This window comes from Panthera tigris, chromosome D4, assembly GCF_018350195.1.
Source record: "Panthera tigris isolate Pti1 chromosome D4, P.tigris_Pti1_mat1.1, whole genome shotgun sequence".
Lineage (NCBI taxonomy): Eukaryota > Metazoa > Chordata > Mammalia > Carnivora > Felidae > Panthera > Panthera tigris.
Window position 1 is genome coordinate 92,623,681 of NC_056672.1, and position 15,105 is coordinate 92,638,785.

The following is a 15,105-nucleotide window of genomic DNA, read 5'->3' on the forward strand; positions in this document are numbered from 1 at the left end:
TCACACTGCAGAGGAGCAGCTGGGGGCCTTGTGGCGTGCCGGGGTCTTCCAGGGTGGGCTCTCGTTCAGGGTGATCGGGCTGGGATGCAGCGCTTTCTTCCGAGGGTCCCAAAGAGCAGTATCTCGCTGACCCACTGGCTCCCGCTTAGCCTTACTGCCAGCTTCCAGGGAGCCCGGCGGCCCCGAGGCCGGAGAACCGCCCGCTGCCCGCCAGTGAGGAGGGGCAAGTCACCCGGATGTGCCGGCCGGGGAGGAGATCGGGGGTGCAGCTGTCCTTGCACGGATTTCCGGCCAGTCCTGCGGCGTGCGGCCCCTGCAGCGCAGGCCTGCCTCCGCTGACACCACCTCGTCCTGCGGCCCAAAGGCTAGATCGTAACGACACTAGCTAAAAGTTCTGCTGCGTGCTACCAATTCCGGATAACGTCAGTGATAAAATACCGCTCAAGATACCTCTTGACTTAAGCCCAAGTGGGCAGACTTCGCATCAGCACACTGATGGAGACCTATCTTTGGACACGCGCTGCATGCGTGCACACCAGCTACAACTTTGTTTCTAGCGGGAGCTCCTAAAGCTTGGGTGCACCGTGTTGCCAGCCCCGATGGGATTGTGTTGTCGTGCGTTTAAACAGAAAACCAGACCACATCGGTGCAGCCACTAACGCGCTTGAGTTATTTGAGTCCTGTCATTTCGGACGGCCACTTGGGGTTTTCATTTGAATTCACAGTTTTTCAGCAGCAGAGATGTCCGAAAGCCACTAGGATTGCTTGTGGTCGAGTCACAATTTCCAGAAGGCGGCGTAAAGTGGGATTCTTATGACTCTTTGCCAAATGTATCCTGTTTCAAGTTCCCCCTAATCTGTGGCTTCGAGCGAAAGAAAATTACCCAAATTAAGGTTAGTAAAAAGTTGGACCAACTGTGCGCAAAAATAGACAAATACGGCTGGGCTGTCTCTTGAACGTGAGAAGAAAAAGCAGATCAGCCGTGACAAGTTTATCATCAAATTTGCAGATATTGAGGCGGAAAAACGGACTGGATTATAACATCAGTCACTGCAGCAAAAAACTTGTACGTTGGTGTAAGTATTCCCTTGCTCATGAAAAAACACAACAATGTAAAGAAACTTCTAATCCATCATTTTTTCCTTGTTTGTATTTTATAATGTTTATTTATTTGTGAGACAGAGCGTGAGTGGGGGAGGGGCAAAGAGCGAGGGAGACGCAGAATCCAAAGCAGGCTCCAGGCTCTGAGCTGTCAGCACAGAGCCCGACGGAGGACGAACCATGAGATCATGACCTGAGCCAAAGTCGGACGCTTAGCCGACTGAGCCACCCGGGCTCCCCTATCCTTGTTCGTATTTTCTGTCGAACGTACTTCCCTTTCTTACCAGCATGATTGTTTACGTGAGGTTCGGCCAAGGAACATTTGTACTGCTTGCCATCACTGAATATTCTTCGGTTCTGTGCAGGAGGGAGATTAAAAAGGATCCAACCAGTGTCCGGTTCGCCAGCAGGCCGGGAGGACCGGAAAGGCCCGTGTGCAGGAGGACAAGGCAGGGAGGTCACCCTGTGAGGGAGCATGGGCACCGGGGAGCGACTCCCTTCAGCCCCGGTCAGCGTCAGAGGGTAGGACCACCTAGACCAAGCGGGGACAGGGCATCGGCAGATGGTCACGGGGAGAGAGAGATGCCAGCTGGCTGGAGAGGGTGGGGGCTGACAGGTGTGGCCTGGGGTCTGGGGAAGCAAGGAAGGACGGTGGACAGGTGGGAGGACCAGGGTTGGAGGTCCCATTTGGGCTGAAGAATGTTGGGGTTCAGGGTTACAGCTGACCAGGGGAAGCCCCACTGCAGAGGGCAGCAGCGGTGGGCCCAGGAGAGCCCGCTGTGGCGGGGTGGAGAGACCCTGGGAGGGCCACTTGGAGCCTCCCAGAGACGGGGCTGCGGACCTTGGCCGGGTGATCAACTTGGTGGGTGCGAGTGTGAGCAAAGCCACCTCACGGTCTTCACGTTTGAAATGAGGCAATCAGAGCAAGGTTCCTGGAGAGAGCAGGTGCTCGCGGCGCCCTCAGGGCCCGGGCTGCAGTTCTGGCTGGGCCCGGCAGAGGGCGGCTGCGGACCTGCCGCTGTGCCCGTTGGGGAGGGGCGAGGTGGGCCAGGAGGAGGGCGGTGGCATCAGGCTCCAAAGACGGCCCTGGGGACCCGAACTCTGCCCAGCCATTAGTTACCGGATCGTGCCTTCATCTATCCAACAAAAACGAGCCAGGAACTGAGCCCCGAATGTGGCCAAAGGGACCACTGCCAAACAGGGACCCATATCTGGGGAAGAGACATACGACCTGATTTGAGTTACATGGGATGTGGGGAGGAGGATCCCTCTTAACTCAAGGCCACCAGGAGAGAGACTCCTCTATCTGGAGACCTTCTAAGGCCTGCAGAGGGCTCAGGGGGTTGCCAAGTGCCTGGGAGAGGAAGGGAGCTGGTCCCGGTAAGGGCCTGGCTGGTGCAAATGCCCTGGGGCTAGACCTGCCCAGTGAGCAGAGGCTAGAGATGCCCCGGGCAGCCTGGGCTGTTTTTTGTTTTTTGTTTTAAGGTAATCTCTATGCTCAAACTCACAACCCTGAGACCAAGAGTCGCATGCTCTCCTGGATGAACCAGCCAGGTGCGCCCAGGCTGGGCATTTTAAATTCTGCCCGTGAGGTTGTGGCCTGGGCCTTTGGCTCTGGGGTATGGTGTGGCATTTCTGTTCTGAGGTTGGCTGGAGGGAGGTGGGTGCTAAACGGAGTAGGGAACCCCTGCGGAGTGCGCTTCCGGGTGGGAGAATCGGGGGTGATCTTTGTTTTCTCCGTGGTACTTTCCTGTGTTTTCCAGAGCTTCTGAAGTGACCTTCTGTTGCTTAAAACACACACGGTTTTCAACTGGTAATATCATCGGGTGGGTTTTAAAACGTGGGGTGGTGTAGAGTGAACGTGTCCCCTCCTCTTCCCCCCTCACCACTCTTATGACTTTCTGCGTCTCTTTCCAAGTCTACAGGGAATTGAGGTGGGCGTGGAAGCTGTCGCCCGCCTCTGCTCCCAGAGGACGCTGTGTTCTGCACACGTGGGTCACCACGAGCGACTTCGGCACGGGGTCACTGCTGGGGGCCAGCCCTGGGCTGACCCTTCAGGATGCCGGCTTCTCCTCCTCCTCTCTGCAGCTCTGGGACGCCCCCGCCCTGCTGCTGTTAAGTTAGCACGAGCCTCACCACCCATGCGTTTCTCCTTTCTGAGGGGGTTGCCCTGGGAGAGGGACTGTGGCAGGTGTGCACTTTGTTGGGGGGGGGCGGGGGGCGCCCCTCCCGACCGGCCTTTCTAGAAAGGTTCTGTCAGATGACGGTACAGTGAGAGCAAAACCGACGTCTTTCGGAAGCTGCTGCCCAGGGGGAGCCTTCTCATGTCTCAGAAACGAGACAGGACAGAAACTGGGTTGTGTTTGGTAAGGGAGCCCGTCCTTAGTGGGGGGCCTTCCCTCTGGGGACAGTGCTGGGCACAGGAGGGACCTCCCGTGTCCGGATCCCGAGCGGGGGCCTGGGTCAGCCCTCCTGCCTCAGGCTCCACGCGCACAAGCCCGAGTAAAGGACATGAGGCCTCTGAGAGGAGCAGCCTGTTGGGAGAGGAGGTGCCGCATTCAGAGGTGTCCCTGGGCACAGATGACCCCGTGGGAAAGGAGAACAGAGGGGCTGCCTGCCCTCTGGAGCTCGGGCCATCGAGTGGAGGGAGTGCAGGAGTCCAGAGACTCACTGGCAGCCGATGGACCCTCCTGCCCCGGAGCAGCCAGTGTTCACCGCAGCACGAACCCCAATCTGCAGCCGGCCCATGCCTCTCTCTGGGGGGCGCCGAGGCCCATGACGGTGGCCTTCTGCGGCCTCCCAGACCCCAGCCTTCAGGGAGCAGGGCGAGCACGGTGCGGGCCTTCCTGGGGCTGCTTGGGGCTGTCCCGGGCCCTCCCTGGGCCCTCCCACTGTGGCTGCCTCGGGTGGAGTTTTGCTTTCTTTTTGGCAGGAAGGAACCTGAGTGGGAATCCCCTGAGCCGCCCGACGACCAAAGTGACTCACCCCTTTCCAGCAAGCCGGGACTGAGGTGTCCCCAGACCGAGCAGGCCGGTGGGGGTGGGTCGGCCACTTCCCAGTCGGGGCTGGGCCAGGGCTTCCTCCCCCTGTTCTTAGCGCTGCAAGCCCCAAAGGCCTGCTTTCATCAGAATCCAATGTTTTAAAAACGTGCGTGTGAAAATCCTTGGGAACAGCAAAGTCTAAAAGCACCTTCAGGCTAAGACCACTGGCAGGTACTTTAAGATTGCTCAGCGCTTTGGGCACCAAGGTCTGCAGGGGGTTGCCTGCCCAGGAGGCAAGAGCTTGTCCGGGGAAGTCTCTCCTGGACTCTGGGGCCTCTCTCAGGCTTCTGCGCTGTCCCCGATCCTGGAAGAGTGAGGTCTGACAGTCTCCGGAACCTGCTGCAGAAGGTAGCCAATTAGGACAGCTTCCTGATCTTACCCTTAAGGAAGGGGGTGGGGGTATACCGCTGCAGGTGAACCTCCTCTTTACAACAAGAGCCATTTTCTGCCGGGCAGCTGGTGGGTACACAGCTCGGCCTTGGCCTCCCAGACGCCAGGAGGAGCTCACTAGGTGACGGTGATGGGACTTGAATGAAACCTCCACTGAACCTGTAGTTTGGACGGGGAGTTGCCTGTGGCAAACTCAGCCTGGAGGTTCACGGAACCTGGCCGCTATCCGAGCTCTATCAGAGGCAAGACAGCCTTGCTGCCGTATCCGAGGATGTGGCATTTTAGAAAGGGGACTCCAGACCGCACAGAGCGTAGAGCACTTAAATCGAGTAACTTCAAAGCCAGCCTGTTTTTCGGTTTGGACTGTTCCCATTGCTCAGATGACCCGCTCAGAGTGGGGGGTGCTGAATGTGCTGTGTGACTTGGGGGAAGGAATCTCACCTCCCTGAGTCTCTATTTCTTTTTCTGCAAAATGGAGTGAGCAGTTGCCACCTCTGAACACTGGCATGAGACAAAACGAGATGTTTGTCACATATTTGGCAAAAGCTGTGTTTAGTGAGAGATAATCCGTTTTATCCCAACTGTCCTTTGGCACATCAAGAAACAGACTGGCCTCAGGTCACACACGTGGAGGAAGTGATGGGGTCAACATTCGTATCCCCCCTCCCCCCGGCGCTGCCCCCCTTTTCTGCTAAGGCCACCGCCTTGTTTCTAGATGCTGCGTGTTCCACATTTCCATGTGTCAGGAGGCCCTCCGTTTTTGGCTTTGTTTGCTGGTGAAATTCACACAACATAAAATTCACCATTGAAATCATTTTAAAGGGTACGATTCAGTGGCATTTGTACATTCATAGTGTTGGGCAACCATCGCCGCTATGTGGTTGTAGAACATTTCACAACCCCGACAGCCGACCTTATGTCCTTCATACTCTTTAAGTGAGCAGGGTGTTTTTTTTATTTTTTATTTTTTTCAGAGTTGTGACCCAAACCGGGGCCCAGCTGTGAGCAGGACTCCGGGGAGAGGGGAGGTGCCGCCGCCGTGCCCGCGGCCCGGGCTGACCCTTCGCGGGCATCGGCCAGGCTCTCAGGAGGTTAAAAGCACGGAAGATCTTCTCGCAGGCCGGCCCCGCACCGCACAAGGAGGTCACGACGCCCGGCACCCACCTGCTCTGCTCGGAGAGAGCCTGGGCTGGGCTCAACTTAAGTACCCACGCAGCGGCGGCTCTGACCAATCGGCGCCCGCTGCGGCTCCGGCGCGCTCCTGGTTGGGTCCCGTGTCAGTCTGTCAGGGGGGCGGGCCAACGCGGAGGGCGGGGGGAGATAACTGGCCAATCGGAGCCAGCTGCGGCTGGCTGAGCGCTCCTGGTAGGGCCCCGCGTCAGTCAGTCAGGCGGGCTCGGGGGCGGGTCCGCGGCGGCGGCGGTGGCGGCGGCGGCGGCGGCGGCGGCGGCGGCTGGGCGGGCGTGCAGTTCCGGGCGCGCGGCGACCGTTGGTGAGTCCAGCTGGTGGGGTCGGGGTCGGGGTCGCGGTGGGGGTCGCGGTGGGGGTTGGGGCCGGGGGGCGGCGGCGGTGGCCAGGGCGGCGGCGGGCTGCTCCGGGGAGTCAGGGCCCCGGCGGCAGGGTCGCCGCCCCGCGGGCCTGAGGGGATTTTTCGGAGCCGGGCAGCCGGAAACTGAAAGTCGGAGCGGGGCCGGCGCAGGAAAGTTCGCGAACGCCCGCGGGCGTCCACGGCGGCTCCGGCCGGGGGCCGTGGCGCGGGGTCCCCACGCGGTGACATGCCGTCCGCAACGCCCCGGCCCGCTGTGCGAGGTCACGGCCGGGGGGCCACGACCCGGGGTCACAGCGTTCCACCCTCCAGCTGCCTTGAACTTTGGTTGCTGGCCTGTGCGCCGCGTACCCCTTGCCTTGACCCCAGCTGTGGGCTCCCCTGCCTACCTGGTGCTCCCTTCTTCCTCCGAGGGGCGAGTTCTCACCTGTTTCAGATCTGGACGAGCTCCCTGAACTTCAGGGTGGTGGGTGGACCTCTGGGGTCACCTTTTCTCACCCTGTTGCGCCCTCGCCCCTGCGACTTATCCTGGAGGTATCAGTGTCTCCTGCCGCCTGTCTTCGTCACCGGCTCTCTGGGTTCCCTGCCCTCAGCCCCCCCCCCCCCCCCCCACCTCCTGTGGCTCCGGAGCCTTCACACTTGACCCTTGAACATACAAGGGGGTGGGGGCGCCAACCCCCTCCCTGCGCAGTTGAAAATCTGCGTGTAACGTTTTTTTCTTCCCTTCTTTTTTTTGAAATGGGAACGCTTCCCAAATTTTCGGGTCATCGTGCAGAGGCCACACTAAATGCTGTCTCGTTCCAGTTTTCGGACGTGTGCTGCGGAGTGAGCACGCCTGCGACTCCCGCCTTCGCTTAGCTAGCAGCCTGCGGTTGGGCAGAAGCCCTGGCGATCGTGTGAAGAGCCGGCTGCCCCAGACCCCCTTGTGTGTGGGGTGCCGGATTCTGACCGTGCGTGCGTGAGAGGAAAATGGTAAACTCGTAGGGAGGAGAAAGCACGTTTACTGTAACGGGCTGTCAACAGTCTGTGCAGAAGCGGATCCAGGCAGTTCAGACCCGCGTTCAAAGATCAGCTGTCACATTAGGGTGCCAGTCACAGCACTGTCGCGTCCTGCAGCCTGTGAGTAGAGGTGGGGTGTCCCGTGTGTGGGCAGGAGCCCGGTGAGCGTCCCCGTGATGAAGGTGAGGCCCAGATCCTGGAGTGGGGCCGCTCGGAACTGTCTGTAGAGGAGCCCGGGACAGAGAGAGTGTGTGTGTGCGCGCGTGTGTGTGTGTGCGCGTGAGGGAGAGACAGTGCACGCCAGCGAGCGAGCAAGCCAGCGAGTGTGGGGCAGAGCACAGGGCGGGCGTGCTGGGCCAGCGCAGCCGCTCTCAGCAGAGGGGGCATCTGGAGGGCAGTGCCGTCTGTCGACTCGGTTGCTGGTTTTAGGTGCAGGTCTCAGTCACCCCGAAATTGTTGCTCGAGTTTTATTTTTCTTGAACAGCTTAACTGCAGTATGATTTACGCACCACGGTATTCGCGAATGCTTGAATCAAGAAACAAGGGGCGGCTGGGTGGCTCAGTCGGTTGAGCGTCCGACTTCGGTCCAGGTCACGATCTCGCGGTCCGTGGGCTCGAGCCCCGCGTCGGGCTCTGTGCGGACAGCTCAGAGCCTGGAGCCTGCTTCGGATTCTGTGTCTCCTCTCTCTCTGTCTCTCCCCTGCTCACACACTGTCTCTCTCTCCCAAAAATCTTAGAAAAACAAAAATGCTAAGAGTTGATTTGTTTAAAGCCTTTGGAAGCCACAGAGCCCCTCGGTGCTTCTAGAAGAGGCGTCTCCACGCATCTGAGCAGACGCAGATCCCTCCCCTCTCCCCGGACACCTGGTTCTCAGAATAGAGCCCAATCCCCGTGGCCGCAGTCCCCAAACGCATGCACTGTGACCTCGGGCCTCTGTGCTGGTCCTGTGCCTCCGGTGTCCTGCTGTGTTGTGTCACAGATCTCTGCATCCTGTGGTCCTGTCCTGTTACCTGCCTCAGTGTCCTGGGAGGGGGGAGGGCAGGCTGTAAACACCCGTGCCGTGTGATGGAGAGAGCCTTGCTGGCTCCCTCGGAGGGGGCTCCAAGGAGAGGGGGCTTTCAGCGAGGGGTTCTCTCTCTCGAGCGGTTTCTAAACTTCCCAGGGAAATAAATGCGAATGTCACTCGGGGACCAGGTTCGTCCTGCAGTATTGGTTATGCTCTGGGTACTAGAGCACAGCATGTACCGTACTCGCTGGTCGCTGGAGAACGCATTTTCTCCGGGAGGATAAAGGCCTTTTCACTTTGTGTTTTGAGGGCCACATCTGGGTCCCTGTTTGGCGGTGGGCAGTTGCCGGGTGGGTTTCCACGGCGGGACATCACGAACATGCCCAGAGGCCAGGGCGGGAAGGTCCAGAGAAGAAAACCCGGAAGAAATTACCCACACACCCCGCAGATGATGCCCAGGATGGGGAGCACATCTTCGTCGTGTTCTGGAGTCCAGGCCTGTGGGCGGTGTGCCATTCTCCTTGCACTGGGCCCGCTCCTTCATGGGGTGCGTGAGGACCACTCTCAAGGCCTGGTTCTTGTGTCCACAGGGAGGACATGTCCCTGTCCCACCACAGGGCCTCACCCCTGCACAGAGGGTGCTGAGCCTGTGAGGAGGGTGCAAGAGGCAGACTCAGCGGAAGCCGTCCGGGGTCTGAGCTGAGATGTGCGAGCTCTGAGTGGGAGCAGCATCGAGGCCGCGTCCCCTGCAGGGCCCAGTGGGCAGTGGAGCAGGTGACCTGGTTGTGGTTTAGGGAGGCGAGGACTCAGCGGGTGGGGGGTAGGAGGAGAATAGGGGCATGACTCTGAAGGGACACTTCATCCCGGTTCCGGGATCGGCGTGCCCCACTTTGGAATGGTGTGGAGGAAGGGCTGGCCTCACGGGTACCGGAGTCCGTGGATGAGCGGAAGCCTGGAAAGCCCGGAGGGCGCTCCTGCACCCCGTGCCCAGGCCTGGGTCCCTCCTCCTGCCCTCCCAGTCCCTGCCTCCTGGCGCTTAGCTTTCATTCCAGAGGGACAGGCCCACACAAGGAGGCCAGCACAGTGCAGTGTCGGTGACAGGTGACAGGGAAGGCCTTGCTGAGAAAGAGATGCCTGGACGGGCAGGGTGGAGGAAGGGTGGAGGCTCAGGACACAGTGGATGGTGGCCAAGGCCTGACTGCAGCAATGTGGTCAGATTCCAGGGGTCTGTGGAAGGTAGAGCCAATGGATCTACTGATGCATTGGAGACGGTGGATGAGAGAGAGAGAGAGAGAGAGAGAGAGAGAGAGAGGTCTCTGAGGATTCCACTGGAGCGACCGAAGGGGGGCCCAGCTCTCCAGGGGGCTGGGGATGTGCAGGCACTCACACTCAGAGGTCAGGGAGAGGGGAGGCGAGCGGGGTGGTCAGCTGGGTCGGGTGGAACGAAGGGACAGTCGCTGCATCATGACTGATCATCTTGTCCCTGCTGAGAGCCCTGGTTTTTAATCAGACAGACTCAAGATCGACATTTAGGTGGTACGAAGGCACGCGCGCCAGCACCTAGGACTAGAAACACCTAGGAGCGCCTGGGTGGCTCAGGTCACAAACTCACTGTTCATGAGCTCGAGCCCCGCGTCGGGCTCTGTCCTGACACCCGGGAGCCCGGAGCCTGCTTCGGATTCTGTGTCTCCCTCCCCCTCTGCCCCTCCCCTGCTCGCACTCTGTCTCTCTCTCTCTCTCAAAAGTAAGTATCAAACACACACTCACCCACCTGCAGTGTCTGCTCATAATGCCTTAGTTTAGAGCGTCGGCGCATGTGAAGGTGTCCCCGTGCTCTGCACCCAGGCCGGGCCCCGGGCTTGTGAAGGGGCTGCCGCCAGCTCCACCTGCAGCAGAGGAAACGGCAGGGCAGCACACGGTGCCAGATGCACCGCTCTTTCGGGGCTTCTTCCCGTCAGAACCTGACTTTCGGGTTCTCTGCGATTAAAAACTATTTTTTTACTATTTATTTATTTTTGTAATGGCGTGCGAGTGCGCGCGAGCCCGGGAGGGGCAGAGAGGGGCCAGAGGGTCCGAAGCGGGATCCACGCTGACGACGTAGAGCCCGGTGTGGGGCTCGAACTCACGGACCGTGAGATCACGAGCCGAGCCAAAGTCGGGTGCTTCGCGGACTGAGCCACCCAGGCGCCCTGCTTTACCATTTTTAGTATCATGAGACAGAGTTATTTTGGATAAACGTGTATGGGTGTACCGTAATTAGAGATTTACATCTTTTTCTTAATCTTTAGAATTTATTTAAGTAGTCTCTACACCCGGTGTGGGGCTCGAACTCACAACCTCGAGATTGAGTTGCACCTCCTCGACTGAGCCAGCCAGGCTTCCCGAAACTCCGTCTTTTCCTTTGGAAGTTGAGGTGCACGTACAGCAAAATACACAGATCCTGAGGGTACAGCTCGGTGCGCGGTCGTCTGCGTACCCGGGCCTCTCCGGCACACCTGCGTTTCTGTACTCAGCGCTTCCGACGCCAAACGTGGCATTCCTGTGACCTCTCCTTGGGTTCACTGAGTCCAGAGTGGCTCACAGAACTCAGGGAGACACTGATTCCGTGCAGAGCCAGGTGGGAAGATGCACAGGGCAGGTGTGGGGCAGGGCTGCCAGGCCCCCACGCCCTCCGGCGCGCCAGCCTCTCGGCACGGTGACGGGTCACCAGTCCGGGAGCGCTCTGAACCTCCCTGGTCCGGGTGTTACGGGGGCTCCTTCACGAAAGTACTATCGATTGGGTGGTTAGGTCAGTCTCCGGCCCCTCTCCTCCCTCACAGGGGGCGGCGTGAAAGGGGCTTATGAGTCACAGAAGGTACTCCCTTGGCCCCGTTGCTCTGGAAATCCCAGGGGTTTTAGGAGCTCTGTGCCAGGAACCGGGAAGGAGAGCAGACGTCTCGTGTGCCACAGGCTCGTGCAGCCAGACGTCATCACTTCCCAGCTTGTGTTGTCGTGGGCTGGTTTGCCTGTTCTCAAACGTCACGTAACTGGAACTATTCTGTAAATACTGTCTCGTCTCTGATAGAGATGCCCTTCTAACAAAATGTGAATCTGTTGTACGGAAGTTAACTGGAGCTTGTTTTTGGGGAATCAGTTGATGTGAGATCCGGGGCAGACTGCATGGGAGTCCTCGTTCACACATTCATTGCCAGTGGAGTTGCTCTGGTTATGAGCAACTTACCCGAGAGAGTCAGTATTTGGGAAATAGGCGGGAAGCTTGAAAGGGCCAGCAGGATGTTGAGGTTCTGGGTTGGGGTGCCCACGAGCCCCGAGTCCTGTTCTCCGGTGGCCGCCCCGCCCACCGTCCTTGGTGCCTGTGTCGGGGCTGCTGACTGCGCCGGTCATCTGGGGAGGCCCAGATGGGTGGACATGTGCAGGCCACCAGGGAGTCAAGTCCAGGCGCGGGGATGGGGAAGTTTTCTTCTGTGGTCGGGGCAGGCAGCCCGCCACTGCGGCGGGACTTGATGTATTGGTGGCCTTCAAAGCGTTACATTTTGGGGCAGTGCTTTTGAGTCTCTGTGATGTCTTTCGTTATGGTTTGTAAAAGTTAAAATGCGTTATAAACGAGATTTGAACACAACGTTTAAGGTCGTGAGCACCGAGAACTCCCCAGGCGTGGCATGGGCCGCGGCGGGACCCGGGGGCTGGTGCCGTGGCGCTGGGTGGAATCCGTGGGTCCTCCAGGGCCTGTCTCCACGTTTAGGACAGAAATACCGATCCCCGCCGTCCAGCTGTGTCGGGTAGTAGTGACCGCTGACTAAGCTGTGTTCGCGAGGTCATCGAGGTCTGGCCAGAGCTGACAGAGGTCAAGGCCAGAAAGAGACCACCCGTGTGGGGCTTGTACGTCTAATGGGAGCATATGCTGATGGGCTAGGGCAGTGGGACCAGCCGAAGAAGGTGTGATCAGTCGGCCAAGAAGCCGAGTCTGGTTTCGAGAAGACAGAATGTCGGTGCCAGAATAAAGCTTTGTCTCGCAGACTGTAGGGGAGGCTGCTCGGTGAGGCTTTCAAAAGAAAGCATCACCGTAATCCTCGTACTGTCACGGGGCTGTTGGTTTCTTACTTTAGTCTCCTCTGCCCCCGTGTAACACGGTCGTGTGCTTACACTCCTTTACTTTTGATGTTGGATTTCATTTAAGGTAATAAATACAGAGTAGAGATCTAAAGTGTGGCTTTTTTTTTTTACCAATGATTTTTAAAATTTTTTTTAGTGTTTATTTTTGAGAGAGAAAGAGTGTGTGTGTGTGTGTGTGTGTGTGCGCGCGCGTGCACGAGTGGGGGAGGGGCAGAGAGCGAGGGAGACACAGAATCCGAAGCAGGCTCCAGGCTCCAAGCTGTCGGCACAGAGCCCGACGCGGGGCTCGAACGCGCAAACCACGAGATCATGACCTGAGCTGAAGTCAGACACTCAACCGACTGAGTCACCCAGGCGTGCCCCCGCTAACGTAGTTTAGAGCATTGATTTGTACGTCGTTGATGGCTCGTGAAATCACCTCGTGAGAGTAAGTGGACTTTCACGAGCCCTTCGCTCTTGGTAGTGCTTCTGTGTAGCACATCCGGACGTGGCCTTGAGAGGCGTGGGCTGAGGGGTCCTCCCTCCTCGGCTGCCCTGGCCTGCACTGTCGGCGTCTACCGAAAGGCTTTAGTGAGTGGCGCCTCGTAGCGCTTCTGTGTGCCGTCGGGCTTGAGAGAGTGAATTCCCCCGCTCGTCAGAGGGACAGATGGATGGGGCAGGGGCCCAGACACGCCCACACGTGCTGAGAGTGTGTGGACCAGTGAGAGGGCGCCGTGGCCTCCTGCCAAGTGGCCTCGGGCACGACACCTCATATGTCCTGTGGTTGGAGGAGCAAATGCCTGTGTGCTCTGGCACGCGGCCCAAGCGAGGCCTCGCCGACTACGAGTCCAGAAGCCTTGGTTGAAAGTGGCTGTGCCCGGCAGATGGGAGACAGGGGCACACCGTCTGTTGCTGCTTCCTGTGGTGTCACACCAGCTTAGGCCAGGGAAGACAGCCCCACGAACGTTGGAAAGAGGTGTCATTTCAGAACATCCTGGTTCGAAAGTTGGCGTGTTCCCCACGCACATCCGTGAGAAGACACGGGGCTGTGTTTTCAGGGGCATTTGGGGAAGAAAGCTCTTTGGAGCGATTGCAAATGGGCCAGGGTGGCTCTGAGGTCAACGTGCTGCGTGTTCAGGTGGCACCTGGGTACTTGTCCAGCTTGGAGGGTTAGCAGGTACGGTTCCTTCTGGCTTTTTGAGATGCTGGTTGTTGATCTGTGCGTCCCACGCAAGGGGTCAGAACACTGTGGGAGCCTCTCCCCTGTCCAGCTCGTGTGTCCTGGGGGCCTTGCCAAGGCCTGGTGCACAGCAGCGGGCAGCTCTCTAGAGGGGGCACCCTGGTGATGGTGGCCAGGGAGCAGAGCGGTGGTGCCCGGCAGGCTGCGTGCCTGCTGTCAGGGGTGACGTTGGAGAGGCCGACGCGTGGGGTGGCCGCGTCCTGGGGGCTGCCTAGGGCCCGAGCACAGGCAGGTCAGAATTTCCTGCACGCCAGGCTGATCTGTAGGAAGTCTGGGGGAGACAGGAAGGCACGAGGATAAGGGCTGCCGATGGCTGTGTAGCCAGAAGGTGGCCTCCCGGATCCCGGCACTCGCTCTGTCCGTGGGTCAGCGAGCCGGGCCAGGTGACCTTGAGGACGGCCTGTTGGCCTGGGGGCTTTGGAGTGGGCGCGCCGGCGCAGCTGTGCGGCGTGGGCAGAGCGCCACCCTGGCCGAGCCTCGATTTCCGTGTTTGTGGTGGGAGATGGGACTAGATTGTCTGCAGGGCTCCCCGCGGTGCTGAAATCCTGGTTCTCCGATTCTAGACCACTGTTCGGCTTGGCGACCCCGACCCCTCACCGCCGGGCGAGGGCCATTTTCCGCGGGGGGTTATTCTGCAGTCGAGTCGGCTCTTAGGCCCCTGCGTGACCCTCTCCTGCTCTGTGCTCTTCCTTAGGACGTGGCGGTTCGCGGCTCCCATGGCTGCGGCCAGCGTGACCCCTCCCGGCTCCCTAGACGTGTTGCAGCCCGGCTTCTCAAAGACCCTGCTGGGGACCAAGCCAGAGGACAAGTACCTGTGCTCGGCCTGCAGGAACGTCCTGCGCAGGCCCTTCCAGGCACAGTGCGGCCACCGCTACTGCTCCTACTGCCTGACCAGCATCCTGAGGTACTGGGGGCCGGTGGCGGGTGGCGGGTTCGGCCTCGGGTCGGGCCGTGCTCCCGGCGACACCCCCCGAAGGCAGAGGCGCACTGCAGATAGGAAAGTGAAGTTAGCGACCGAAGAGGAGGGGTCGCGGGTTGCCGGGGCAGCGTGGACACAGGGAGTGAAACGAACACCACGAGAGCCCGTCTGCTGCCACTGCTCCGTGGGTGTCCGTGCGTGTCATGTGGGCACAAGACAGCTGAAAATCACACTTGGGGTTCATGTTGCGTGTGCCTTGGAGGCACATGTCCCCAGGAGCTTGTGAAGTCTGGTCTGAGGGCCACTGGCACGTCGAGGGCCGGTGGGTGGGCCCAGGGAGCCAGCACCTCACGCCTGGGCGCCCAGCTGAGCCACCAGAGAGCACCTTTGTTCACAGCGGGAGGGTCACCGTTAGAGGATTGGAATCCTCTCCCCTGTTTTAAGTATTTTGTTTTTATTTACTTGTTTCCTTCTTAAGGTTTGTTTTTGAGAGACAGCATGAGCAGGGGAGGGGCAGAGAGAGAGAGTGAGATCCAGAATCCGAAGCGGGCTCTAGGCTCCGAGCTGTCAGCACAGAGCCCGATGCGGGGCTTGAACCCACAAACTGTGAGATCGTGACCTGAGCCAAAGTCGGACACTTAACCCACTGAGCCACCCAGGCGCCCCTAAATGTCTTAAACGTTGGACGTCGATGCGTGCTCCTCCCTGATTCCATCTCAGTCTAGAAAGTGCAGAATGGGGCGAGGAGTGGCGCTGGGCGGGCGGCCTAGT

General features: G+C 59.3%; 2 protein-coding genes across 7 annotated transcripts in view; one reads left to right on the top strand and one right to left on the bottom strand.

Annotated features, from left to right (window-relative positions):
* Window positions 1-6,309, bottom strand: LOC122232968 (formin-like protein 3). Its single transcript, XM_042963518.1, has 3 exons — window positions 5,969-6,309; window positions 5,741-5,814; window positions 1-203 (listed from the first exon to the last, which is right to left on the bottom strand). Exons 1-3 carry the CDS (start codon window positions 6,307-6,309, stop codon window positions 1-3), a joined length of 618 nt encoding a protein of 205 aa, XP_042819452.1.
* Window positions 5,984-15,105, top strand: part of TRAF2 (TNF receptor associated factor 2) — a 22,312-nt gene continuing 13,190 nt past the window's right edge. Inside the window, exons 1-2 of one of the 6 annotated variants that reach the window (XM_042964039.1) lie at window positions 5,984-6,024; window positions 14,110-14,319. In XM_042964039.1, the coding sequence (XP_042819973.1) occupies window positions 14,132-14,319 (188 nt within the window). In that variant the 5' untranslated portion in view covers window positions 5,984-6,024; window positions 14,110-14,131. Of the gene's footprint in view, window positions 6,025-6,123; window positions 6,613-6,730; window positions 7,198-12,505; window positions 13,353-14,109; window positions 14,320-15,105 lie in introns of those variants that run through there. The other 5 variants (XM_042964038.1, XM_042964037.1, XM_042964040.1 and 2 more) reach the window with 5 other exon arrangements.

What these genes read in the sequence shown, in the direction of transcription:
- LOC122232968 (XM_042963518.1), bottom strand. Translation starts at nt 6,309, where the DNA reads ATGTCACCGCGTGGGGACCCCGCGCCACGGCCCCCGGCCGGAGCCGCC. An exon ending in CAGCCGCCGCCGCCGCCGCC is followed by an intron (nt 5,815 to 5,968) that starts GCCGCCGCCGCC and finishes CCCCCCTGACAG; the next exon opens with ACTGACACGGGACCCAACCA. An exon ending in TCAGAGCCGCCGCTGCGTGG is followed by an intron (nt 204 to 5,740) that starts GTACTTAAGTTG and finishes ACTGGCGGGCAG; the next exon opens with CGGGCGGTTCTCCGGCCTCG.